The sequence below is a fragment of the Doryrhamphus excisus genome, linkage group LG1 (genome assembly GCF_037039965.1).
Source record: "Doryrhamphus excisus strain RoL-2023G ecotype Guam linkage group LG1, RoL_Dexc_Guam_v1.1, whole genome shotgun sequence".
NCBI classification, from domain to species: Eukaryota; Metazoa; Chordata; class Actinopteri; order Syngnathiformes; family Syngnathidae; genus Doryrhamphus; species Doryrhamphus excisus.
The window spans coordinates 24,771,100-24,798,743 of record NC_136357.1 but is presented as its reverse complement, the minus strand read 5'-3'; the positions used below and the strand labels follow the sequence as shown (position 1 = coordinate 24,798,743).

The following is a 27,644-nucleotide window of genomic DNA, read 5'->3' as shown; positions in this document are numbered from 1 at the left end:
GTCAACTCCTCAAAGCCTTGCATCCTACGTCTCCGTCTTCCGGTTGCTCCTCGTCTGGCCGTGCACGCCACTGCTTGTCATCCTCAGCGTCCCACGTGGATGATCTGCATGCTTTTCACGGGAACCCCAGCATGACAAGTTTGCGTGGATATATATGTGTTAGCATATGTTCTCTATGGCTCCTTTATGTTGGAACACATCAAATGACTGAATGTTTGTACGGATGGACGTTTGGTTGTCGTATGTTGACGTATGGCACTCGCTATTTCAAACTATGGACATGTTATATGTACATATATTTCCCACAGCTTCAAGTGGAAGTGTTGATAGTAGACCAAAATAATAGCATTCCAAGGTAATAGTCATCCAAAATATACTTTGAATATGAGCCATGGTGCTGGCACGGTAGCTACTAGCAAGAACTCAGTCGAGCTTAAGTTGATTAGTCATGCCTGGAGAGTGAGGCGCAACGATTACATCATGAAAAAGTGACTGTTGAGGTCACAAGTTGATGTTACTCATGCTGGATCCTCCCCCACACTCCCCCCGGAGAGGCGTTAGGGGACATCCGACTGGTTGGAGACCACAGGAAGACATTGGAGAGACTATGGACTCTGTTTTCTTAGACCAGATGTAGCACGCTTGCCCTGCGCCATGCCTACGTCGCGCCAACAGGATGTGGCCAGCACATAATTTTTGTGAACACTGCAGTCTGGCACAGTGCAGCGCACCCACGCCTCCGTCCCTCCCACCAACACAAGTGGCAAAGAGGAAGGAGAGAAAGCGTGAGAGGGTTTTAACACATCCGAGTGTAATCTTAAGCAATCAAATGAATCAGTTAGCATCATACTTTCAGCTGGCGTTCCCAATGGAGTTCCCATTATGCGCAACGTCTTTTATAGATGTGATGGGACAATTAATACGAAAATGTACATGCTGGTTCAGATGGTTACATTAAAGCCTGACACTATGAAAAACCTGCTTGTGAGGTTTTGGTGACACCTGTCAGCCATGTTACCACTGCGCCGGGTGCGCTTCGCCTGCGCCGATAATAGACCTGGTCGGAGCTGACAAGCTTTCAGCGCACTTCCAGCGCACTGTTTTGTCACAAAATTTGTACAGCATCCAACATTTTTTTGGAACGCCTGATCCTAACTTCACGAAAAGTACTCCATTTTTGTAGTATCATTGTCACATTTCAACTGAGATGAGGTCAGAACTCAATCAGAACTCAAACTTTGTGTTTTCCAGTCCATACCTACATAGAAAAATCATTTTTCATTTAATCAAAACTATTTTTTGTCAGTGTCAGTAGTATTTACTGACTTTTGGGGATAAAAATTGAGCCTGAAGCAAAAGTCATGCCTCTATAACCCAATAGTAAGACTTCAGAGATTTAGCAGTTCCCTAATGGGAACAATGGATGAATGGATGGATGGATACTGTAAAAACACAAGTGAAGTACATGCAAGTAAAAACTGTGTTTTTTTTATGGAATATTGTGTCCTGTGTGTGTTTGTGTGTGTCATGTAACTAACCTCAATGCAATCCCCTGCATGGTGTTTTTTGGTTGTACGTCAACTGTCCCAGTATTATGAATGCATGACAATGTTTCTGGAGGGTAAGTTGTCATGGAGACGAGGACCACCGCTGACGTTTGGAACCTTAAGGATGGCTGTGTGCTTTGCTATTGCATGTTTTCATCCCCTCTTAACTGTTGAGTAGCGCTGTTTGTCTTCATAGTTGGGGTAGAATTAAGATGGAGGGCAAACAGGAGCTTTGGAAGACATCCATTTGAATGAAGACTATAAATAGCATTATTACTATACAAATTAATTACATTTGTTCATATATACTGTGACCGGTCCAGGGTGTACCCTGCCTCTCATACAGGTGGGATAGGCTCCAGCATACCCTAGTAAAGTATAAGCAGCATAGAAAATGAATGAACAATTTATTATTGTATATTTATCTTTTTAAATTCAACAATATTAGGATTAGTTGTGGAGAAACATCTGATTCTCCAATGGAAGTTCTTCCTGTGCTCCAGTTGGCCCTCCAACTCAGCCGAACCTCTGATGCAAGCATTGTTGACGCCACAACATCCTTCTTCTGCTCTAATGCTCACTTCTGTTTAAACTCGCCATAGAGTGTACTCTCTTAAGTACTTCACTGACCTCAAAATACAGTATTCCCTCGCCATGCTTTGGAAATTTTACGGCTTTATTCTATCGTGTCAAAAATACGTTATTTAATAAATCATGCCATTTCGTAGTTGAATTTCGGCCAAAAAATTACTGAAAATATAGTAAATATAAAATATATTATGCTACACCAGTCGTAATATTCAGTGAGATACACAAGCACCAGAATTGATCTCCGGAACAACAGGCTTTTATTGCCCCCTTATGTATCCCTACTTGTGTACCTACTGTACACTGTACCTACTATGTATACCTACTTAGCACCTATTATAGCTACTATATTGAGTGGAAAGGTGGCTATAGGGGTGCTATTTCATGTCTACAGAGCTCTAATAATGGTAAAAATTGTATTTCTAAGGTTGTAAACATGTTCACATCCTCTCTGAAGTACTTCTTCAGAAAAATTACTGAAAATATAGTCAATATAAAATATAGTATGCTACACCGGTCGTAATATTCAGTGAGATACACAAGCACCAGAATTGACCTCCGGAACAACAGGCTTTTATTGCCCCCTTATGTATCCCTACTTAGCACCTATTATATCTACTGTATTGAGTGGAAAGGTGGCTATAGGGGTGCTATTTTATGTCTACAGATCTCTAATAATGGTAAAAATTGTATTTATAAGGTTGTAAACATGTTTACATGCTCTCTTAAGTACTTCACTGACCTCAAAATACAGTATTCCCTCGCCATGCTTTGGAAATTTTACAACTTCATCCTCTTGTGTCAAAAATACGTTATTTAATAAATCATGCCATTTTGTATATACGGCCAAAATACGGTCATAAATTACTGATAAATATAGTAAATATAAAATATAGTATGCTACACCGGTCACTAGGTGTCAGTAATGTTACTGTAATATTCAGTGAGATACACAAGCACCAGAATTGACCTCCGGAACAACAGGCTTTTATTGCCCCCTTATGTTTCCCTACTTAGCACCTATTATATCTACTGTATTGAGTGGAAAGGTTGCTATAGGGGTGCTATTTTATGTCTACAGATCTCTAATAATGGTAAAAATTGTATTTATAAGGTTGTAAACATGTTTACATGCTCTCTTAAGTACTTCACTGACCTCAAAATACAGTATTCCCTCGCCATGCTTTGGAAATTTTACAGCTTAATTCTATTGTGTCAAAAATATGTTATTTAATAAATCATGCCATTTTGTAGTTGAATATGGCCAAAAATTACTGAAAATATAGTAAATATAAAATAGTAATGTCAGTAATGTTACTGTAATATTCAGTGAGATACACAAGCACCAGAATTGATCTCCGGAACAACAGGATTTTATTGCCCCCTTACATACCCCCACTTAGCACCAATTATATTTACTGTATTGAGTGGAAAGGTGGCTATAGGGGTGCTATTTCATGTCTATAGAGCTCTAATAATGGTAAAATGGTATTTAACATGTTTATAAACATGTTTCTACAATGTTTATAGTGTCGCTCGTTTAAGATGTTGCTCTGTGAGATGTGAGACCATTTTTTTTCATCAGAGTTCAACAGCTGTCGCGGTCCAAGCAGTCCAAGCGGAAGCTGTAATTCTGCATGTGATCAAACTTACTTAATATTTGTCAGATCAAAAAATGATTGCTTGTTTTGCGGTGTAAAACAAAAACAAGGGGTGTGCTAATTATTGGATGTCTGTCACACTGTAATGTGATGGCCCCTCAGGAGTTATGAATAATAAGTTCTAACCCACACAATTCATAATAATCCGCTCGCCCGTGAGTACGCTCATGTGCCATTTAAGTAATGCGATTGCTCCTGGTAGATTTATCAATGATAACCGACACAATTCATAATGTAGAAATCCGAAATAACGCACAAGAGCAGATAAGGTATGATTGTGTTCACCTCCTTTCCTCCAAGCGCCTCCTCTCACCTCCTCATGCTGACCGCATTGCTCCTCTCTCTTCTTTTCTCTCCGTCTGTGTAGGCAGCCCCTTGAGTAACTTCTTTGACGTAATTAAACAGCTTTTTTCCGACGACAAGAACGCCCAAGCGTCCCGTTCGCCCACCGGGGCTCCCGTCACGCCTAGCTCCCCCGCCAAGCATGCCAAGCCCAGCCAACCCCCCGCCAATGACTCCAAATCCCCCGCTGGCAAAGACAAAACAAAGATGGCCGCCAGCAACAGGACACAGGAGCGTCCTTAAGGAGCCGTAGCCGTGCATGTCTTAGTCGGAAAAAGACGACAAAGAGGAACAAGAAAAGCTGCTTCTGTTTTTATACTCACTTCACTTCATTCAGTAGGAATTGTAGCTTTGTAGGCCCCGCTTTTGGGGGGGGGGTCCTGTCATGTTTGATAGCTTGACTTGTCTGTGCCACCAGGGGTCATCCACAAAAACTATTAAAGTACGGCGGCCGGCCTGCTCGTCACCTTCAGCAAAGTCTGCAGCCGACGTCCTCATCTCCATCACGTCACGTTCTCGTTCTCGTTCACGTTCACGCCGCCGGCCTTAAGACAGCGACATTTGTCAGCGTTCACGCATCTTCTCCTCTCTTTGAGGTCATCCGAGGTTGGCTTGAAAAACACGCAAAGATGGACGTTCCGAAGAAGCGGTGGAGGAAGCGGAGACGCGTTTGGGATTTTATACACGCATGAATGATCTCCTTTGTTGTGTCCACGACATCGTTTTTCTAGAAAATTACCGTACACGCAAAAACCGATAAACCGATTCTATGCCATGACGTAGCTGTGTGCTACATACCGTATTGGACATGCGTTGTTACACCCGCAAGCGTAATAACTGCCCACAAACGGAATACAAATCTGCAGCTTTGAATGTAATAATCGCGCAAATGTAATAAATTTCCCACAAACATAATAAAATTTGCCTACTGCAAACGTAATATTGAATTTATTATATTAAATTATGACATTTTGTTTGTGGGCGTACATGTGCGTTTTAGTTACAGTATATTATTGTATGTGTGATTTTGGATGTATATGGGGAAGAAATAATCAAAAGAAATAATAAAATATAATAATAATAATAATAATAGTAATAATAGTTTTATTAAAACAATTGCAATGATCACAATTGTGTTGTCTTTTTTTAATTTAAAATAAAATACAATTTAATAATTAAAGATTCCTTTAATGTATTCAAATGATACTCTTTGAATAATATTTTTTTCCACAAAAAAAGAAAAAAAAGAATTATCTTGTTAAAATCCTCAAAATGACATCTACACCTTCTCCTTCATTAAAAGAAGAAAGAACAAACAACAACAACAACTATTTTTTCTCATATTACATTTGTGGGAAGTTATTACATTTACAGATTTTCACGTTCTAACCCTAACCACATATGTAATAATTTCCTGCAAATGTAATAACAATTACATTTGCAGGAAATTCAGTATTACATTTTCAGTATGCAAATTTTATTATATTTGTGGGAAATTTTTTACATTTGCGGGATTATTACATTCTAAAGCTGCAGATTTGTATTATGTTTGTGGTTTATTACGTTTGCGGGTTTAACATGCGTGATGTTTTCTATGTTTTAACCGTCCAATCATGTCCCTTTTTGAAGAGGAGTATTCAGACAAAATAACCCAACATTTATGTATATTTCTCATTTAATATAGTACATGCTTTACACAACTAAAACGATGACATTTACAATACATGTCAACAACCTCCATCTTTAACATGAAAAAGCATTATGGAGCGCTTAAAATAAACACACACACATTCGATCATATTTTGAGGACTCAGACGTGGCCCTATGACAACAAGTGTATGATTGTGAAATTGAAAGTCAAAACAAAATTGTTTTAAAAAAAAAAGTTAGAATACGTTTTGCTCTTAATTTGACTTTTTGCTGTTGTGGTTCTATTTTCAAATATTTAAACTTTTTTTTCCTTTCATGTTTTATTTGCAAATATTTCATTAAAAAAAAATTCTATTTTTTTCTTGATATTTCTCAACCTAATTTCCCCAAACGTACAGCTTTTTAAAAAAAATATTAACTTAGAAACTTTAATTTAAAAAATATTCTTTCTTCTTTAATATTTCAACTGTATGCAACTAAAATTATAGTATTACAACTTTTTCCTCTTAATAATTTGACTTTATTCTTGTAAGATTACTGCTGATTTTTCTTTTTTTTTTGTATTATTATTTTTTAATTTTTTTTAGAATGTGCCGCATGCCACAAATAGCACCCAGGCCACCGTTTGGACACCCCATCACTTGAAATATGCTATAATTGTAAATGTCCAAGTTGTAGTGTAAATCATGCATTAATATTGGCTTATAAAGACTCCACTCTCCTTCCAAAGGGACACAGTTGGACACAGTTAGAACATAGTGAACACATTTACTCATTACAGCCGCTCACTGTTTGGACGCTGAGTGGTGAATAAAAAAAAAAAATACTACAAAATACAAATAAGACTGCTGAGAATGTCCAAAAAAGGACAAGATCAAAAAGGAATAATCATGATAATAATAACCAAAAGTGTTTGGGTGAAGGCCAATAAACAAACTACAGCTATGAAACGGAGCAACAAGGCCGTCCAGTAAAAAAATAAAAATAAAAAAGACCAGTATTACTTAATCATGGATGATAATCTTGGATGCCAGAGATGGGATGGACGCAGCGTTTAAGGATGGCGATGATTGCTGATTGGACGCCAGAGAAACAGGAAACGAACACTAACAGTAACAAAACCTACTCGGTAAGAAAGGATGAAAAAGACTTGAGTTGTGTCTCCATTACTACATTTCAGTACGTATACTATGTACACTGTGTACTTATAGTTCCTGAGTCTGCCAAGTATGGAAGTGTAAGTACGCAAGTGCACCAATTGAGATGCAGAGCCCAAGAGTACGAAAGATCCTAAAGTACACGCGAGGGAACTATGATGAATAATCTATACAATACTCTAAACCATCTAGAATCTTCCTGGTCTGGACGCAGGACTGAGAGAATACTGATGATTGACAGTCGTGTCCACCTGCCTCGTTGCTCCGCCTCACCCGACCCAACACTTATGAGTAGTCGGCTTTTATGTATTTATTTCATGGTTTAAATCAGGGGTGTCTGTCTTTTAAAATATAATGTAACAGGAACAATTACAACAAAAGTGCAGTAATTCTACACAAATTAAGTCAAAGTATTACGATAATAAAATTGTCATTTTGCAAGAATAACGTATCATGAGTTTTAAAAAGCATAATATTATGAAAAGCAAACAAAACAACAAATAAAGTTGTGCTTTTTGGAAAATAAGTTTGCTGAAAAAGTCATAATTAGTTACGGGAATAAGGTACAATATAATGGGAATAAAGTCATAATTATGAAAAGAAAATTTACAAGAAAGACAAAATAATTTGAAAGAAAATCAACAAACGGCTGCTATTTTATTTAAAAAAGTCAATATTAATTTTATGATAAATTCAGAATATTCTTAATATTATGAAAGAAATATGAACAAAAAATTTTTGTCGTAATATTGTGAGAAACAAACAACAAAATTAACAATAAAGCCAAAATATTAATAAACAAGACATTTTTTGTGCAAATAAAATATTAGGGGAAAAAATTTAATAAAAGGTTGAATATTATTAGTATGTGTAACACAAAATAAAGTTTGGAAACTTAGTTTGCAGAAAAAGTTATAATATGTAAATAAAGTCAAGATACGTCCAAATTTATGAAGGTTATTTAAAAAGAAAGTTGAAATATTTGCCAAATTGAAAAACATACGAGCAAAATTGCGGAAAAAAAAACCAAGTTGATACTAATCATTTTCACTTATTTGACAAAGCTGGGATGCAGTTATTTCTTGAAATATGTTATATATAACTTGTTAGCATTTGCTAGCGTCAAAGGGGACCTATTATGCTTTTTCCACTTTTCTGCCCTATAAATGTCGTTAAAATGTTGTATTCTCGTGTTAAACCATGCCAACATTTCAGATAATGAGGTTTGCGCAAAAGAAAGAAGTTTGGGATGACTCAAAAAGCTCTGTTTCAAAAGGCGTGGTAAAACTGACTCTTTGTGATGTCACAGAGGACCGGACTTCCATATATGGGTGTGTCTGTAAGCAGATAAGCTCCCTGCCCCCAAGATCAATGGCATTTGACAGTGAAATGCTAAAATGCTAAAGCTACTTACCATTGAGAGACATCTTGAAGTAGCCTCTTCTTGAGAAACTTTGCACTGTCCAGTCTCTACAACCGGATCGGATTCGGCATCCAACACATATTCCTGTTTGTTAAAAGCCGACATTTTAAAACGATAAATTGCTGTTTATTATCAACTCCTAGACGGTTTGCAGCTAGCGGCACAAACCGGAACTCCTATTAAGTGCTCGCTAGTGTCACCAACCACAGCGAGGTAGGCGTGCCTGGAGGCGGGCCATGGGTGGAATACATTAAAACAGACTGTTTTCGCAGGAAATACAGCTGAATAGGTGCAGATTCTGGAAGAACTAGAACACTTTGTGTGCTGGTTATTGTGCGTAGCTGCTCTATAGGAGTCCACAACTCAATACAAAGGGTTCTAATACAATCCAAAATGAGCATAATAGGTCCCCTTTAAAAAAAAAAACATCGATGTGGCCCTCGCTGGAAACCGTTCGGACACCCCCGGTTTAAACCCCTCAGTCTTTCTCTTAGGCAATTTGAAGCGCATCAGAATCGGAAAAACTTGAACCTGGTTTTTGCATCCTTGTGTATGTTTGGTTTTTATCTTGGAGTGTTCAGGCTTGAATGATGTCTACCAGATGAGATCATAGCTAGAAATAATAATAAGCAAGCACTTCCTGTGGTCCGATGATCAATTCCAATGTTTTTCCTGATGCTTAGTCGACACTAAACATCTCATTTTTTTATTTAAGTGTATTTATCTTTTTATGTATTTTGTGTGTATTTTTGTACTTGATTGTATTTTTAATTTATCCTCATGTATTTATAAGAAATGAAACGATGTTGGGAGTGGGTGGGGTTCTATTTATTGGAGGGAATGACTGACGTGCTTTCGGAATGTAGACGTACGTACGTAGCCTCGCCTCGCCGAGAGGAGCAAAGCTTTTCTTGCTGATTGTCAGCGTCTGTTCTCGAGTTTTCTCGTTTGCATGTTCGGCGTTTGTCTTTTTTTTTTTTTTTTTTTGCATGTGCGAATTGAAACGACGACTTTGTTATGTTGTTCATGTGCATTTCTTTGCTTTTTTTCCACCTTTCCGCCATCTTGGCCTCTAAGCCTTCTTTTTGCTGACTGTGCAAACCATGACCATGCAATTCTGCGTATTTCTCCACCCCACGTGGGACCTCGCTGGCGACCGGGTCCGACCTCAGCAAATCAGAGAGGAAATAAAAGCAATATCTTTCATTATTGGCTTGACTCGTTTTCTGCTTTGGGAATGTTACCAATAGGTGGCAGTGTTGGATCGTCACGGCAACAAGTTGACTGCTAAAGAAATCAATCTGGTGACTTGACCACATCACTGCTTATGTTCATTTTTTTTTTTTGGTCCAATCAGATTTGGGCTTCTATGTATGTATGTTGCCGTATCAATTTTATCTGCCCAAGGCCTTCAGAATCAGGAGTGCTGGCCCATGTCACTTCACTAACACTATCAGATTTCTGTTCTATCTCGATTGGTTGATCGCAGCACCATGCTTGACTGAGGAAGAGAAATGGACATCTCTGGTGAGTTAATGTTTACTTACATATTTTTATATGTTGTCATTTTATTAATAAATATTGATCGTGAAATGCTTCAGGTGATGTCGTAGCATAGATATTTGGCGTTGTATGACCCTTTAATCCTTGACCTGCTGTATTTATGCCACTAAATACAGTAATCCCTCGCCACTTAGCGCGTTGTATTTCGCAGCATCACTCTATCAACTGTTTTGAAGTATTTATGTAATTAAGTAGTAATTAAGTATTTTCAAGCAAACAAATAGCCTAAATAAAGAAAATACAAATATAAGGCATTCAGAAGATGCATTCAAAGACGTTGTGATAATATGTAGTATTCTACGTCGATCACTAGGTGTCAGTAATGTTACCGTAATGTTCGGTGTGAAACACAAGCACCAGACTAGATTACTGGAACAACTGGCCTTTTTTTATTGCAGGTTTGAATGATCGCACAACAGGCACAATAACCCCTTTCACGTACGGCCGCAAGCTAAAAAAAAAAAAACAAGTCTGAACTCTCAACGTCACTTCCTGTCCACCTGCCACTCAGCTCCCCGAGCACAGGAACATATTTACAGTAAAACACACAAGCGCAAGTCTTAATTATGTATAATGTTCTGTTATTATGATATGTTGGATAATATGAATTTAAAGGTGACTATAGGGGTGCTATATCATGTCTGGAGGGCTCTGATAATGTTAAAAACATGAAAAACTTTTGTGTGCTCTAACTATTAAAAAAACTATTAAAAGAAAAGCTTAATTTTAAGGAAGGACGCCTACATAACAGCGTTTCCCATACATTCACCATTATTACATTTCTATTCTATTTTTATTTTTTATTTTTAGATGTGCCGTGTGACCCACCTATAAACACATTATAACAGGACTGTCTGAGATTGTAGCTTGTTGTTCCCGAATGAACTCATTCAGTACCAAAGACTTATTTATACATTATTTATTCTTAAGCCCAAACGCTCGCTCCCAAAGAGGTGATGATGAAAGTACACAATAAAATATGTTATGTTTCATGCAGTTTTAAGCCATAAAAACAGCCACAGGGTGGCAGAAGTGCATTTGATGAGAGCTCGGCGTGGATCATTTCCATATTTTTTTAATGTGCTTGACAGCCAGGAGGAGGTGCGAGAATGTGGAGGAGGTTATGCATGGTAGGCAAATTTGAATGCATGCACACGCGTGCACATACGTGCATAGTTCAGTTCCAAATGTGAACGTTGGAAATAGTTGGAAATGTTATGTTTGGAAATAAATTATTTTGATTATTATTATTATTATTATTTTGATTTGTTTTTTGTGTTGTTCATTTAATGGAAAAGTTGTTTTTCGATGTTCAAGCTGTCATAAAAGCATGAAACTTTCTAAAGAACGGAAAAAGGTCGGGACAAACCTGATGAGATTTCATCTTTCTCTTGGTAGATTGCATGTTTATAAAGCTTTATATAGTTTATAAAGCTTTATATAGCTGGGATAGGCTCCGGCAACCCCGTGACCCTCGTGAGGATAAGCGGTAGAAAATGAATGAATGAAGCTTTATATAGTTTATATAGCTTTATATCGTTTATATAGCTTTATATGGTTAATATAGCCATACAACACAATATTCTGTGTGCCTTGAAAAACCAGTGAAGATCCTCAGTAAAATGGCCGATACTGAAGGGGTTGAATTTGGAAAAATGGCTGCAGTCCAGCTGTTTTCTATGTTGCTTAATCCTCACTAGGATAGACGGGGTACACCCCACCCTGGTTCCCTTATTATTATTATTATTTTTAAATTCCCTTGTATTCCCTTATTCAATGGCAGGGCAATTGAATGAGTTTTAAAAACATTAGAAAAAGCCTGCAAAGGCAAATATCAACACAGACGGTGAGCGCCTCACCTGCCATCAGATGCCAGCCTATGGACGCTGTCAGCATATACAGCATAAGGGACGGTGATCAGGTGATCAGTTGATCAGGTGATCAGGGCCGGACTTGGGTCCTGTTTGAGGACAGAGAATGGGACAGTCGGGGCGGAGACACTTGCTCTTCTGCTGTACTTTCTGACGGTGCCAAATCCGTGGGGGCTGACAGGGTCCTGAAGACGACTCTGGAGGGGGTGTCAGCGGGGTGGTCTGTCAAGCGTACGGAGTCATCGGGGGGCTGGTAAGGCGGTGGCCCCGTCAGTGGGAAGTCATCTGAGGTGTGCAAGGCCTGGCTGTGGATAATAATGATGCCATCCGGGGAAGGCAGAGGGTCTATCTTCTCCTCATCAGCAGGACCGAGACCCTTGAGGTCTTTGGAGGGGCTGCGGTCTGGGTATATGGAATCCGCCTGCTTGGATGTGATGTGGAGTTTCAGTCCTGTTCTGGGACAACCGCTGGCTGAAGATGTCTTTCCTCTGGAGGCTTCCACAGGCAGCTCCTGGCCTAGAGGCTTACACGGCAGCTCTTCAAGCTTGCCTGAGGCAACAAAAGGAATCATTCCAAAACTTTTAGTATGGAGAGTGTTATCTGTCAGGTGTTCACCTGGAGGAGGAACATCCAGCTTCATCTTGCGCAGTTCAGTCATGGAGGCTCTGAGGTGCTCCATGACCACATCGTCGCTGGAGAAAAAGGTCTGAGCGATCCGCTCCTGCAGGAACTCCCGAAGCTCGTCCAAAGACATCTTCAAGAGACGCTCTTCACAAATATCGTACAGACATCGAGATAATATGTTGACATCAATTGACAACTAAGTGAAGTGCTATCAAACAAAATATTAATTAGATTAATCACAAGGTTGCTGTAGATTAATTTTGATTAATCACATACGTATATCATTTATTTTAGCCACGGAATCAAGTGTGGCCTGGGGGCCATTTGCGGCCCAGGATTGTTTTTTATTGTCCCGCCACACATTCAAAAACTATACCAAGAAAAAAAACGGGGAAAAAATTACAAAAATCTGCAGTAATTTGAAGAATGAAATCACAATATGAAGAGAAAAAAGTTGTAATCCTATTATGGGAATAAATTCATAATTACAAGAAGAAAAAGAAAGAAGAAACATTAAAAAACAAAAAATAAAATCTGCAGTAAAAAGTCAAAATATATATAAAAAAAAAGCCATATTCTAAAGAAAAAAGTCAAGATTTTACCAGATTAAGTCACAATACTGTGAGGAAAAATAATTAATTTTAGTAACATAACTGATTTTCTAGTGTTATAATCAGAAAATGTGTTCAGGATTGTAAATGATTTAAAATGTAATGTAGTTATCGTAGTTGCACATTGAATCGTTTACCACATAGAGATTTCCTATCTGTGCTTTAATCTGATCATTTGGAGTTAACTACAAATTCATCAGGATTAATCGCAACCCGTTGTTTTAATCTATTGACACTCCTAATAGTATATATTTATGTGTATATATAAAATTATACACACGCAAAACACAATAATGACGTACATCCAAAATTTCCAACAGCAGCTGATTGATTGAGAATAAAAACGGCGATGAACGGAAAAGTTGTTAAGAGGTGATTGATATCTTACTTTTGTGTATCTTCAAGATGGTATAAGACATGGCGCTGAGGAGCTTCTCTCCCTCCAGGATGAAAACGTCCCACAGACGAAGGGTGAGCGTGAATGGCGTCTGCAAAAAAAATCACATCATCACTTGTGGCTTCTCCTCTCCTCCTCGCCAATATCACAAGACGTGTTTGCTTTTGGTCCAGACCTCAGAGGCCCCGCACAGCAGATCCAGTCTACAGACATGTCAGTGAGAAAGAAGTGCTGACAGTGGTCCAAAGCTGCCACCACAGCTTTATGGACCCAACAGCCCTTATTGCTGCTATGCTACAAGATGAAATATTACTGGCTTCTGTGGGAAATATACCCATTTCCAAAAGCTATTGATGAGTTTGTGTGGGCCTTTTGAACATTTTTCATCCATCCAGTTGGAGAACAAATTCAAGGCTGCGGCACTGAAGAGCGTATTCGCTACACTAGCCCTCCCTCTGCTGGACCCCACGGCCCTGCGCTCACACCGTTCATTGATGTTATGACTCCTATTACATTCATTCATTGTCACGAGGGTCGTGGGCGTGCTGGAGCCTATCCCAGCTGTCTTCAGGCGAGAGGCGGGGTACACCCCGAACTGGTCGCCAACCAATCACAGGGCACATATAGACAAACAACCATTCACACTCACATTCATACCTATGTATGTAGAATTCTACACTCCTCACTAGGTGTCAGTAATGTTACATTATGTCATACTGATGGGAGAATAGCCACCGCAGGAAGTACTGGAAGTTAAAACAGAAACAAGAATAAGGAACGCTGCCAATGCCAATTCATTAATTTTCTACCACTTATCCTCACAAGGGTCGCGGGGGTTGCTGGAGCCTATCCCAGCTGTCTTCGGGCGAGAGGCCAATCACAGGGCACATATAGACAAACAACCATTCACACTCACATTCATACCTATGGACAATTTGGAGTCGCCAATTAACCTAGCATGTTTTTGGAATGTGGGAGGAAAACCGGAGTACCCGGAGAAAACCCACGCATGCACGGGGAGAACATCACACAGAGATGGCCGAGGGGGGAATTGAACTTGGGTTTCCTAGCTGTGAGGTCTGTGCGCTAACCACTCGACCGCCGTGCAGCCTGTAAAATGTTCATAAAGTAGAGAAATCAACTTTGCAAATCATGCAATCATCATGAAGGATAAAGATGGTATCCTTGAACATGTCCAAGGATCTGCTCCTATGAAATGGACAGTGATAACTAAGCAGCGTACCGCTTCATTATTGGCACTTCCTCCTCTCAATCTAGCCCATGGACTTCAGGGATGAGACTGTAGACCAGATTGACCAGATTGTCACACAAGTCTTGGGAGAATGTGATGTGGTCACATGACACCAAAATGGGGCATTCCATGCATTAAGCGAACAGGACGTGTGTGCAGGCAGAGAAATGAGCCCCATAACATAATGCTAGCATAAACATGGTCAACGAGGGTCAACTTAGCACAGGTAGTACACAACTTAGTACACAAATACTTCCTTTCCGTACTGCATCTTAGGAAGGTTACTCACCCTGTCAATGAAACACTGCATGAACCATTTGGGAGTGTAAATGCCAGCCGACATCTGTTCTTTGTCCTGCATGGAGACACATCAATCAAGCATCAAATATGTTTGATATCATTATGTCCTGTTTGCTTGATGGCATTAGCATCATCTCACCAGATGTTTCTTCAGATTAGGGATGAGTTTGGAGATAATCTGATCGTGATGCGCCTGGAATCGTTGAAGCTTTGGGAACCCAGGAACGAAGAATCCTAGTAAGAAGATGCATACAATACGTAGATACGTAGATATTATACACTACCTCGGTTCGTTGTCTGTACTCACAGGGGCCTTGAGGAAACGGGAGTTGCACAACACTTAGATACAACTCATGGAAAATGACAGGGGGGGCACACAATAGAGGCATCACTCTCACACCAGTTTCAAACAATTTCACTTTCATTTTCCAATTTTTACTGCAGTCATTAGCACACAGACGAGGGCAGTCAGGCATGAAGGATACCCCTTGCAACATCCTCACAGCCAGCTGCCGTTTGACAACCCTGAACAACCTCAAACTCCACTGTTCCATTGAAAGAAAAAGCACCCCAGATCATGATCGCGCTCCCTCCACTGCTGTATGTTGGAAGCCATCTGAACCATAATAGTTACGTTTTGTCGTCATTAAAGATTCAAACTTTCATTCACCTTTCAATGTCTCATGTTTGGTGATCGACTGCAAATTCCAAACGGACAATTTAATGACTGTCTTACTGGATCCAAACTCCAAAGCAATGGCATGCTTTGAGATGTTGTGGTCTTATACAGTAAAGTCTCGTTATATCGATATTGTCGGGAGTCGGAAAATATATCGATATAACCGGACTGTCGATATATCCGATCCTGCGCCGAACTGCATTAAAAGTGGGCAATAATGCACTTAAATCAGCGAACGGCTGCTTCCAGTCAACTTTATTTTTCACACTTCCACCACCAGAGCGCAGCACACACATTGAAATCCTTAAGCAAAGATTGATTTAAGCTGCTTTTGTATCGATATAAGCAGACCAAATTGGCTGGCGGGAGATGAAAAGGGCATCGTAGTAACCGGATTATCATAATAACCGGGTATCGTACTAACAGAACTAATTATATCATAAAAGACTAGAAATTTGCCGGGAAATGAAAATAGTATCGTAATAAGCAGTACTTCGATATAACCGATATTGATATAACGAGACTTTACTGTACTTTGGATCAACAGATCAACAACCTGTTTCACTTTAAAGCTTGTTTGCAATAAATTGCTTAAGCAAACATTTTATTCTCACTCCCATTTCTTCTTGATATGTTTTGAAGCTCTACATAAAACCTATTTAAGAACCAACCCTGTAAAATGTAAATTCTTAAAGAGGACCTATTATGCTTTTTCCGCTTTTCTGACCTATAAATGTAGTTATAATGTTGTATTCTCGTGTTAAACGATGCCAAAGTTTCAGATAATGAGAATTTGGACATTTGGAATTGAGCCCTGAAAGAAGTTTGGGATGGCTCAAAACGCTCTGTATCAAAAGGCGTGGCAAAACTGGCACATTGTGATGTCACAGAGGGACAGACTTCCTTATATGGTTGATAGTTACGAAGCACTTTGGCTGTGTGACTAATCACATCGAAGTGGGAATGCCTGGAGGCAAATTAAAACAGACCGTTTTGGAAGGAAGCACAAATCAAAGGAAATACAGCTGGAATAGGTGCAGATTCTGGAAAATCTAAAGAATTTTCTGTGCTGGATATTGTGTGTAGCTGCTCTATAGGAGACCACAACTCAATACAAGGGGTCAAAAAATGAGCATAATTGGTCCCCTTTAAAATTCTGATCAGAAGTGTCCATAGCGGTTGCTGCGCCGCTCAGAAAGTGAAAGCTATGCTTGTGTGCCTGGAAAGTGAAAGTTAAATAGTGTGAAAGTGAGAGTTAAGCTGGTGTGAGTGAGATAAATGCATCTATTGTGTGTCTTCCAGTCATTTCTCATGAATCATATGTCATGAACTCTATCTATTATCTACTATCTACACATAAGATGCATTTCAGTTTTATGTTGTTGTTTTTTTTTGCAATAAATTGCTTAGGCAAAATAAAAATGGTCTCACTTCCATTTCTTCTTTTTGCATTTTGAAGCTCTACTTCGAACCTAGTGAAATACTGAAATAGCCATTACAGTGTGATGTTAGAAAAGCCCATCTTACCATGCATGGCGTGTTTACGATCGGTCAGCAGCAGCGTCAGCGCCCAGAAGGCTTCTTCCTCGTTCATGTACATGAGCAGCAGTGCGGCAATCTGACTCATGCCTTGGCAGTAGCTCACTTCCTGCACACCAAACAACGAACCCATTACTACTACATTGTGGCTTTTTCTCAGCTTTTGGGATGGTGGGGAGGGTTCACTTTCTGCCTTCATGTTCATACCACTTATTAAACATACACATGCAGTGTGCATTAATTGATCAGGCATAAACATAAATAACCTAAAGACTGAAGAAAATATGCATTTCATACATGATACATATATCATAGAGTGTATTGTTCCTGTGACAGTTAAAGTTAAATACTATTAAATACAGCACTAATGTACTAATGACACCTGATTTGTATTGCATCGAGATCTTGAAATCATGTAAGGCTTTACAAACAGTTTATAATCTGTCATTTAAAAAAATACAATGGTGGATCGGTTCAATTCAACTGAAGCAATTGTTTCCATAGAAAATAATGGAAAGCCAATGAATACATTCCAGGCACCCACAAATATGAGCAAAATATACATTTTATGGAGAATTATTATAGTTTTACATGCAGTAAACCTCATTGAGTGCTGCTGCCACCTAGCGAATAGAACCAGATTTGGCCGCCGAAGACCAGGTCGCCAAGGCATCCGTCCTTGACCGCCACCCAACACACAATGCACCGGACACTGATGCTTTCCCCCATAAGTGGTGGGTCTACGAGGGGGTGATCCCGTCTGGGATCCTCATGGGTGAAGGCCTGACCACCAGGTGCTCGTCTGCGAGCCCCTCCCTCAGGCCTGGCTCCAGGGTGACACCCCGGTATCCGCTTTTACACATCAAGAGGAGTCAGTTGAGGTGTTCCGGGCATGCCCAGCCGGGAAAAGGCCCCAGGGCAGACCTAGGACACGCTGGAGGGATTATGTCTCACAGCTGGCCTGGGAACGCCTTGGTGTCCTCCCGGTGGAGCTGGAGGAGGTGGCCGGGGACCAGGGAGTCTGGGCTTCCCTTCTAAGACTGCTGCCCCCGCGACCCGGACCCGGATAAGCAGAGGACAATGGATGGATGGGACTTCCGGAATATCTTCTTCTTCACTCACAAATTGGTTCAACAAACATTACTGTCCTCTGTTGCATGCACCCTGAATTATAGAGTTTGTTACGTGCAATATTGTACGATAACCAAATCATGTATCCTGCTTGCCTCGTTGTTTCGCTCAGTTTCCCGATACAAGATATTTTGGTTGTTCATTTTCTGTAGCTAGCTTTTCCACAGAGCTTTTGTTGTTTATTCAGTCTTGTCCGTTTGCCATGTACCGTATTATTTCACAGAACAAACCGTGTTTTTTGACTTACTAGCTGTCTGTGTATTTTTAATTGAGTATGACTGCTACAGAACCCACCATGGGGCCAAAGAAAGTTGCAAGTGGCAGCAAACAGGACTGAATTCAAGAAATAACTCATGGCAAAGGACGACAAGGATACAAGGACGCCAGATCTCCTCGCCATCCTCGCTTTCACAGTATTTCACAGTTTCCTGCATGTAGAACTATGATTATTCTCAATAAAACTTTTTTCCGTTGCTATTTTGGGTGTGTGGAATGGAGTCAGTGGATTTACAGTACATCAAAAATTGCTTCCGTTTTTCTTGGACCTTTTAGAACAGATTGATCACCGTTGTCCATTTTTTTGGTTCATTTCACTAGTGAAAAAAAAATCACAAGCCAACTCCTTTTTGTGTATGTCTGCAGACAGACAGAAAAGTCTCAAGAACAAATGAAGCATGTGGAAAGACTTTCCACAGATACTATATTGGAATGTTCTCCTCAAGCCAGTGTCAGATTTACTGGAGTGCTGAATTGGCAGAAAAATTGACACGGCTTCCACCGCAAAATAATACCAGGAAATACTTTACGCGATGATGAATTTGAAGTAGAGCGGAACCTTGGTTAGCATCATTAATCCGTTCCAGAAGGACTGACTGTAAAATGTACTCTAACCAAATACATTTTGCACATAAGAAACAATGGAAATCCAATTATTCCTTTCCAAAAAGCCAAAAAAATATAAAACAAAAACACATTTTTATAGTTTGACATGCAGAAAACATGATGAATGAAAGGAATAAAGTCTGCTTTTCTTATGATAAGAACAACATTTGCCAAAATGGAGCCAAAAATTGTTGCAGATGGCAGCATTTCGATGAAGAAGGCAGTGTTGCCAAGTGCACGATTTTGTCGCTAGATATGGTGACATTCCAACCCCTCTTGACAACATATTTTCATATTTTCTAAAGCGACTAGCAACAAATCCAGCAACCTTTTCTGGGGTCGTTAAGGAGGTATTTGGGGACTAAAAACGCAAATGTTTCATAACCTTCTGTTAGCCTGGATTAAACAGAAGGTGTGTTTATATTGTTTGTATTGTATTGTTCATCTATTGATACACTTTATTATTGTTGTTATTATTATTATTATTATTATTATTATTATTATTATTAAGCCATTTGAGGCTATTTTGTCATTAAGGGATATATAAATAAACTTGACTTGACTTAACTTGACTATTATAAAATGACGTGAATTAGCTTACAATTCTTTGGGTAAATGTAAGTCATCAATAAGCTGTTGCTATTACATGTGTGCTATGCACGAACCACACTGAAGAGATAAAAATTGAGATAAAACCGAGATAAAATATTCATTATTTTTAATTTGATGAAATCATGGCCAATTTTACTTGAACAAACCAATAATCAATAATTCTAAAGGCAATTAAGGTGTTTCTATTCACTTTTACCGAGACTTCTCAGCTACTTTTTTTTACTGAAAAGTGGGCAACAGTGAAAGAAGGTGAGAAATTCAAGAAATAACTCATAGCAAAACAGGAAGGTGGTATCTGCCACATCGTGTCTGTGTCACAATAACATCTTCAATGACGGTAAAATGTTCACTTATATCTTTCATTAATCATTGTTTCATGTTTTTTGCACTTGTATTTATAAAAGTAAAACTATAAAAATGTGTTTTTTGCTAACATTTTGTGGTGTACCTAGTATGTTAGTTAGCAAAGAACCATTTATTAGCCCGCTAATAGGATGCTAACAAGAATATTTTATGACAAAAATACAGTAAGAACACATCTGGACTCACGTAGTGTATTAATAACATGACAAGATGACCACCATATTGTACGCAAACCCAAGCAAAATTTTGGTGTATATTTTTTTTTTACATTAACCAAACAACGCGCTAACCGGGGCATATGCTAACCAACGTTCCACTGTGTGTTAACTTTGTGAGATGAGGACAAAACACACTTACTGTGTTGTAGGCTGAATATGCAGACAGAACGTTGAAGAGGGACTGCTGTCTGTAAAAGGGAACATGGAATCCAAAACAACAAATAAGTCCGATCCAGTCACACGCAAGACACTCAATAAACGCAACTTCAAATGCGCACCGACATTGAACACTTACTTGACTCCAAAGCGATCCATGAACATGATGTGATTCCGGAAGGTCCTGTTGATGTCAAGGTCGATTTGTTTGACTTCGGATGAGTAGAGTTTGGCTTGCTCCTTCATTTTCTGGACAGTTAACAAGATCAATGATGATGATTAAATGACAACAGTCACGTGCACACAAAGCTGACATGTTTGGGAAGCAAAAGGTAATATTTGCTGTCATGAGCTGCATCGCTTTGCTCTATTTGCTTCTAATCTATGACAGGCCTGGGCAGACAAGTCCAACAAAAAGATCATAGTCAAGTGATGAATACAATTGGATGTGGAACTGTGTTTACTAAACAGCTCTCTGTGAAGTGACCGTGACCCCATCCTTGGCGCTGCTGTTTGTGTGATGATGCGTTCAAGTGCACTGGTATCTTTGAGTGCTAGGGAATAGGCTTTCAGACATCAACCAATCAGATACGAGGTGGTCTTGAGAGGAAAAACAGATGTCTGATTGGCTTAAAAACAGACCCATTGCTACTAGTGTGTAGTACTAATGTGTGACATGGGCCAGCACTCCTGATTCTGAAGGCCCTGGACGTAGTGCAGCCAAGAAACATGCTACTAAATGAAGATAATAGAATTCGGATAATGTTTAGGCCAGCAGAGAAGGCTTTGCTGGCCCTGACGGCACAACACTACTAACAAAATACTTGTTTGTTTGCTACATTTGTACATGGAAGTGTATGTGAATTGTCTAATGTTTTTATAAAATGAGTTCGGTTGTGCTTTTAGCTGATACACTTTCCCCCGTACTTTACTGTACTGTACTATCATGATTATTTATATTGACCTCATATTTGCCCTCGTTGTCATTTTTGGTCTTCTCCACATCCAACATCAACGCCCAGGCACGCCCTCTGAGCTGTAGCGGGATGCCTTTATACACCCGGTTGGCCATCTGAAAGCACAAAGACGGAAAAAACGCAATCCTGAAAACAATGCAAATGTGTGTTGATGCACTTCTAATTAAATGATGGTGCATTAAAGGCCATGGAAAATACTACTAATTCATGATTCAAGATGTGTGCTGTTACAAATATTGTACATTTTACATCTAAGTCATTCATAATAATTAATTATTGTTTAAAGCATCTGTGCTTAATGTCATAATCATAATAATGATGAAGGAATTATGTGTGTGAAACATTCTATAAATAACCCATCAAACACAACTCCAGGATAAAATAAAGACCTTTGCTCACCTCATAGAATATAAAGTATGTCGGGAATAGATTTTTCAATCCTGGCTACTCACCCTGTCGCTGTTTTTGTATTTATCCCACTTTTTGACCATCTTCACCCATTTGGCTGCTCTTTCTACCTCCACTTGTTTCAGCTGTGGGAACAAACGGAGAATTAAAAGCACTAGCAGTGTAACGCTACATCTTCATCACATTATGGGGCGTACCTTCATTTTAGAGGTCATTTTAGAAACAGCTGTTCCTAATGACACATTAAAAAAAATTGCAAACTGCAAGCAGTTCCGTGAATACAATCTTGTGAAATTACAACTTGTTATAATATTACATGTATAATGTATAACAATACATTTTTTTCTAATAACATATAATAATATTCACAATATGACCACTTTATGCTTGCAGAATTAGGAGTTTTTCTTTTAACATTACATTTTCCCATATGTCGACCTTCAGCATATAGTACTTTTTCCACAATATTTCAACATTTTTCTTGTAAAATTGTAGTATTTTCTTCAACAAACTATTACTTTTTCACACAGAAGTGCAACTTATTTTCTTTTAAAACGCTCATTATGTGAAATTGCAACTTATTAATCATCAGCAATAAATTATCAACAGAAATTCATAGGTTTTTACGCATTTTAAAGCAATTAATAATTTTCTCATATTTAAAATAATTTAATTTATAAAAATATTTTCTCCTAAAAAACATGTATTACTTTTTCACAAAAAAAATACAATTCAGGCAGTTGCCTAGCAACATTGCCAAACAAACAGTGAAATGATACCGATCCTGGAAACCTGGTTCCACAACCAAAAAGTGTACTACTTTGGGTGTTTGATGATGATGATTGGACATGATATGGCTACACAAAAAATGTAAATCTGGATTCACCATTTGATGTAGAGATACAGAAAGTTTGCTTTGATATTTTGCACCCTGAAGGAGGAGATAAAAGAGCAACAGCAGCAAAGTGTAGCACAAATAAGGCAAGATTTACAGGAAAATAGAGCACACGAGGATATCAAGGCATTACGGCACGATATCAAGGTACTATGAAATGATAATACTGCCTTGCGCTGCTCTTAAGGATGTTAAAAACCCTAGGGAGGAAAATAAAGCACTACGCAATCATATCAAGAAGGTACCGGATGATATGAAGGTACTGCTGGATGATAATGCTGCCTTGTGCGCCACGGGAGGAGAAAGAAGCACGGAAAATATCGAGCAATGTAAGCTGAATACATGTTTGAAATCAATTAAACCATAACAATAACCATCTATTTCATGTCAAATGAAAACTTTTGTCCTGTAAAGTTCTCTCGTAAAATTGTTCTCATAATGTCACAAATTTCATCTCATGTTTTTATGTTTTTTTATATAATTTATTGTAAAATTCAGATTTTTTAAAAATTAATATTCCAACGTTTTCTGGTCAAAAAAATTTTGTAAAAATACTTACTTTTTCTCACAAAAATATAATTTATATTCCCTAAGAATTACAACTTTGTTTTAGGTAAAATTGCATCTTATTTTTTGAAAACTATTGAAACTATTTCTTATATTAACACTTTTAAATTATTTTTTTTTTTTTACTTGGAAATTTGTAACTTTTTGCCATATTCTGATGTTGTTCCCGTAATGTAGCAGTATTTTCTGGGGGGGAACTTTTTCTCTTGAATATACAACATAAATATTGTAAAATTTCCAAATAAAATACAAATGTGAAATAAGAGTTTAATAATAATAATAATAGTTTAATAATTGTTTGTGTACCCATAATTGTTTGTATGGACTGTGACCATAAAAGCAAAGTACGTACCGAACAGTGATGATAGCGTAGCATTATATACATCACATTTGAAAGAACATTGTACCTTTTCTTCATTTGCAGTAGGTTCTGGCAGCTCATCCTCACTACAAAAAAAAATGTAGAAATGAGGGGAAATGATTGAAGATGAGAAAAAGATGATTAATGACTTACTGCATGAAGCCAAAGCGATCAATAACTTTGTAGATATTACAGTCCGCATCTTCCCACGGATCGATCTCCACCCCAGCCTGCCTGCCCTACAGACACACACACACATACTGGTCAAGGTCTTACTTACTTAATGGTAATAATGGTCATACTATTAAATACGTCTACATTGATGCTGATTCACTCAGTCATATCTGCATGATGTAGTTTTGGCCAGGAGAAGATGGCCTCCAACTGTCACCTCACCACTATTACTTGTTTACTACTTGCTACGTTTGGTGTGCATATTATGTAACAATTATAGTATTTTTGGTAGGACTACTGCATCCGCCTGCAAACACCCACTATACAACTCTTCTCTTCTTATCCACAGATATGTCCCACATAGTACAAATACATAAACATTTAATCCTGGTAGTTCTATGACACTACATAGCTATGTATTTCATTGGCTTCCAGAGAGAATAAATGGAGTGTATTTACAAAAAATACTCACCGTAGCGTATTTGAAAATGATGTCAGCTCTTTCATCAGCTATCAGCGTCTCAATGTCTTTCTTCATGTCAATCTGCACGTAACAAGACAAAGCGGTAAGACGTGTTGACGTGGAAAAGGCTTTCAAGCGGCGACAGTGCAGGACATCAAACAATTAACTGCACTTCGATTTTAGTTTAAATCTAGGTATGTGGGCCACGGTTTTGATCCCAGTCTTAGTCGGATAAATACTTACAGATCATCCCTCAAACAATGGAAGCATCATTAATATTAGCATCAATCCTTCTTAATCTACATACAATGTACTAATTCCACTACGGCGGTAGCATGACTGCTAATCTGCACACGCAATAGCACCCATCAAAACATCTGGATTAGCAATATCTGGAAAGTGTAACCTTATCCAAAACATAGTACTGCGATATTGAAAATACACTATATACTCCTGATCAAAATGTATATTTATATTTTGCACAGTTGGATCGTAAGAAGGTTCTAAGTAGGGATCGACTGATATGTTTTTTTTTCGATACCGATACTGATTTTTTTCCGTCACCCTTAGCCGATGGCCGATATTTGTGGCCGATACTGCTTTTGCTCCCTCACTTTACATGAAAAAATGACAATGATAACAAATATTCCAGGTCTCAAGTTTAAACAAATATTTATTGAAATGTAAACACTGAACACAGTAGGATTCAGCTGTCTTAAACACACATTTAAACGGCATTATCAACTTTAAAAGGAATAAATATTCAACATGAGCAAAACATGACTAAATTAAATTAAACTAAATTTAAACATAAACTATATTTTCAAGCACGTATATTTCATGCACTTGCCGTTCATGTTTCCTATTCCAAGGCAGGTGGCAATATTTCAACAAAGTTTAATTAAAACGTACCCTTCTTGTGATTCACCACAGTTGCAGTGTGGGAGGGGTACCGCAACTGCGTGTGTTGCAGGGTCCTCCGGCAACACAAAGCTGCACGGTGGATGCCTGTCTGTAAATCATGCGGCGGAAAAATACATCGGCGAACCCACATGCGTATCAGCCGATACTGATTCAAGTAAAGAACGCAAATATCGGCCTGATATATCGGTCGGCCGATGTATCGATCGATCGATCCTTAGTTCTAAGTTTGAGATTCAAAAGGAAAGAAGAAGAAATGGGAGTAAGACAGAAAGACATTTTGCAACAAGCATTAAAGTGAAATTGGCTACTCATCAGTTGGTCAAAAGTTCAAGACCATGACTAAAACACCGCAAAATTCCCCCTAAAAAAAAATAAAATGTGCAAAAAAAGGACTTAATAACAAGTAGCTGCCCCATTCTTGTTAATCACCTGCAAAATTGGGTTTGGGATGTGTGATGCCACTGTTTCCAGGCAGTTATTGTGAATGTTGCTCCAGGTCGTGAACATGGTTTCACAGAAACATCCACTGTCTGGAAGTGACGTCTGATATATTTTTATAAACGTCCCTTGCCATCCATATCCTCAAATATCTCAGGTGGATTTAGGTCAGGGGAACATGCAGGATGGGCCAAAAGAGTGAGATTATTTCTCTGGAAGAAGTACTTGATTCAGAAGTACTACATATCCATCCACCGTTTGACGCCCCAGCACAACCTGAAGCGTTATTGTTTCCATTGAAGGAAAAAACACCAAAGATCCATGATGGCACATCCTCCACTTGTCATGCCAGTAACGTTGGAAGCTATCATGCCCGTCGAAATTCCATTTTTTTCCCATACCATCCCATTTCCCATTCCAAAAAGGAAATTTTGCGGCATTGAAGGAGATGAGCCTTTTGAGGATGTTTTTTCTTCTTTAAACAATTCTCCTCACTTGGGCCCGGGATCATCCTGCGTCTTGACGGACAGCCAATTGGTTCCTCCGGCTCACGGCCGATGACATAATAATAATAATAATAATCCTTTCATTTTTACGTATGTTCCCCCTTTTGTTGTTTGGATACCCTGCATTATATAGTACATATATTATCTTATATACTTATTCATATCATTGCTTTATAAATTAATAAAACAATCTGGCAAAGGCAGATATGAAAATATGCCAGGGCGATATGATTCACTTTCCTTTATTTTTATTAGACATGGTGAAAAAACAAACATGCTAATATTAGCAAATATTGTTCAAACATTCAATATTTCAACTTTTCAACATAATCCTAATAATTCATAATGTCTCATTTTGTGTATAAAATATCCCATTGGGGACAAAACCCTGCATTCTGGTCACTATTTAATTACATTTTTTACATTATTAGTAATGAGTAATGTTACATTTAGTCCTATGGGTCTCTGCTTCAGTTAAAAAAATAGATAGAAAAATATGAAAATCTAACGTTAGGTGGACATATTACGCTGTAAAATTGGATATATTGTTTGACGAATATATGAGAGAATATAATGTAATGTTGTAGCATCAGCTTCACCATTTCGGTAGAATAAACAAAAAGAGTCGCCATGCAAGATTCATGTTATGTTTCAATGTTTACCGATAAAGTGTGTTTTTTTCGGATGGTAGCAAGCTAACGCGTCGAGCGTATATAATGATAAATAAACCAACAAGCAGCAGAAACGATGTATTTATCTATATGACATAAATAAAAACGCATGTAAGCTAATAAGTACATTACCGTCTTTTTCTTCCTTTGTCAACAAACCGTCTCTGTCTTCGTCTTCTTCTGTCATTGACAGGATCAATCCAATAATAGTCTTTTTTCCTCAATACATAGCTTTTAAAAATATTACACAAACAGATATGTACTCATGAACTGCTAATGTACCGACATTGTGTGCTACCATCCTTCCCTACTAAATATGTATCATCGGTATGTAAATACTGTATATAGATTTAAATGTACATCATACATTTGTTGTGTTATACTCCCCCCTGGTGGTGGATAATATCACTGCATTAGAAAATGTCACCACGAAGACAGGACTCCACGTTAAAATGTATATACTGCTTATAAATATAAGGGGAATTCATATATACGACACTTAAAATACATTCATACAAAAAAAGTTCAATTAAATCATTAAGGACCCCTAAATCTCCGTATAGACGACTGTATAAATCAGTGAGGACAACATACTGAAAAATGAAAGGATGCACTTTGATATTTTGTAATATGTTGAAAATTATATACATTAAAATTATATTAATTTTTATTATTTTCTAATAAAATTATTATA

General features: G+C 38.3%; 2 protein-coding genes across 5 annotated transcripts in view; one reads left to right on the top strand and one right to left on the bottom strand.

Annotated features, from left to right (window-relative positions):
- Positions 1–9,872, top strand: part of LOC131131904 (serine/threonine-protein kinase BRSK2-like) — a 52,425-nt gene extending 42,553 nt beyond the window's left edge. For 2 of the 3 annotated variants that reach the window (XM_058076936.2, XM_058076931.2), the window contains exon 19: positions 4,164–9,872. In XM_058076936.2, the coding sequence (XP_057932919.2) occupies positions 4,164–4,381 (218 nt within the window). In that variant the 3' untranslated portion in view covers positions 4,382–9,872. The remainder of the gene's footprint in view (positions 1–4,163) is intronic. The other variant, XM_058076932.2, reaches the window with a different exon arrangement.
- LOC131131905 (USP6 N-terminal-like protein) lies at positions 9,324–27,385 on the bottom strand. 2 transcript variants are annotated; one of them, XM_058076938.2, is made up of 14 exons: positions 27,083–27,381; positions 24,421–24,492; positions 23,928–24,013; positions 23,821–23,860; positions 21,996–22,076; positions 21,531–21,638; positions 20,706–20,815; positions 20,550–20,598; positions 17,193–17,313; positions 15,126–15,220; positions 14,976–15,041; positions 13,426–13,525; positions 12,418–12,570; positions 9,324–12,351 (listed from the first exon to the last, which is right to left on the bottom strand). In XM_058076938.2, exons 2-14 carry the CDS (start codon positions 24,484–24,486, stop codon positions 11,873–11,875), a joined length of 1,554 nt encoding a protein of 517 aa, XP_057932921.2. In that variant the 5' UTR covers positions 24,487–24,492; positions 27,083–27,381; the 3' UTR covers positions 9,324–11,872. The 2 variants fall into 2 exon arrangements, with proteins under 2 accessions (XP_057932921.2, XP_078648781.1); XM_078792655.1 differs by having other exon boundaries at positions 9,324–12,570; positions 27,083–27,385.
- Between the last annotated feature and the right edge of the window lie 259 nt (positions 27,386–27,644).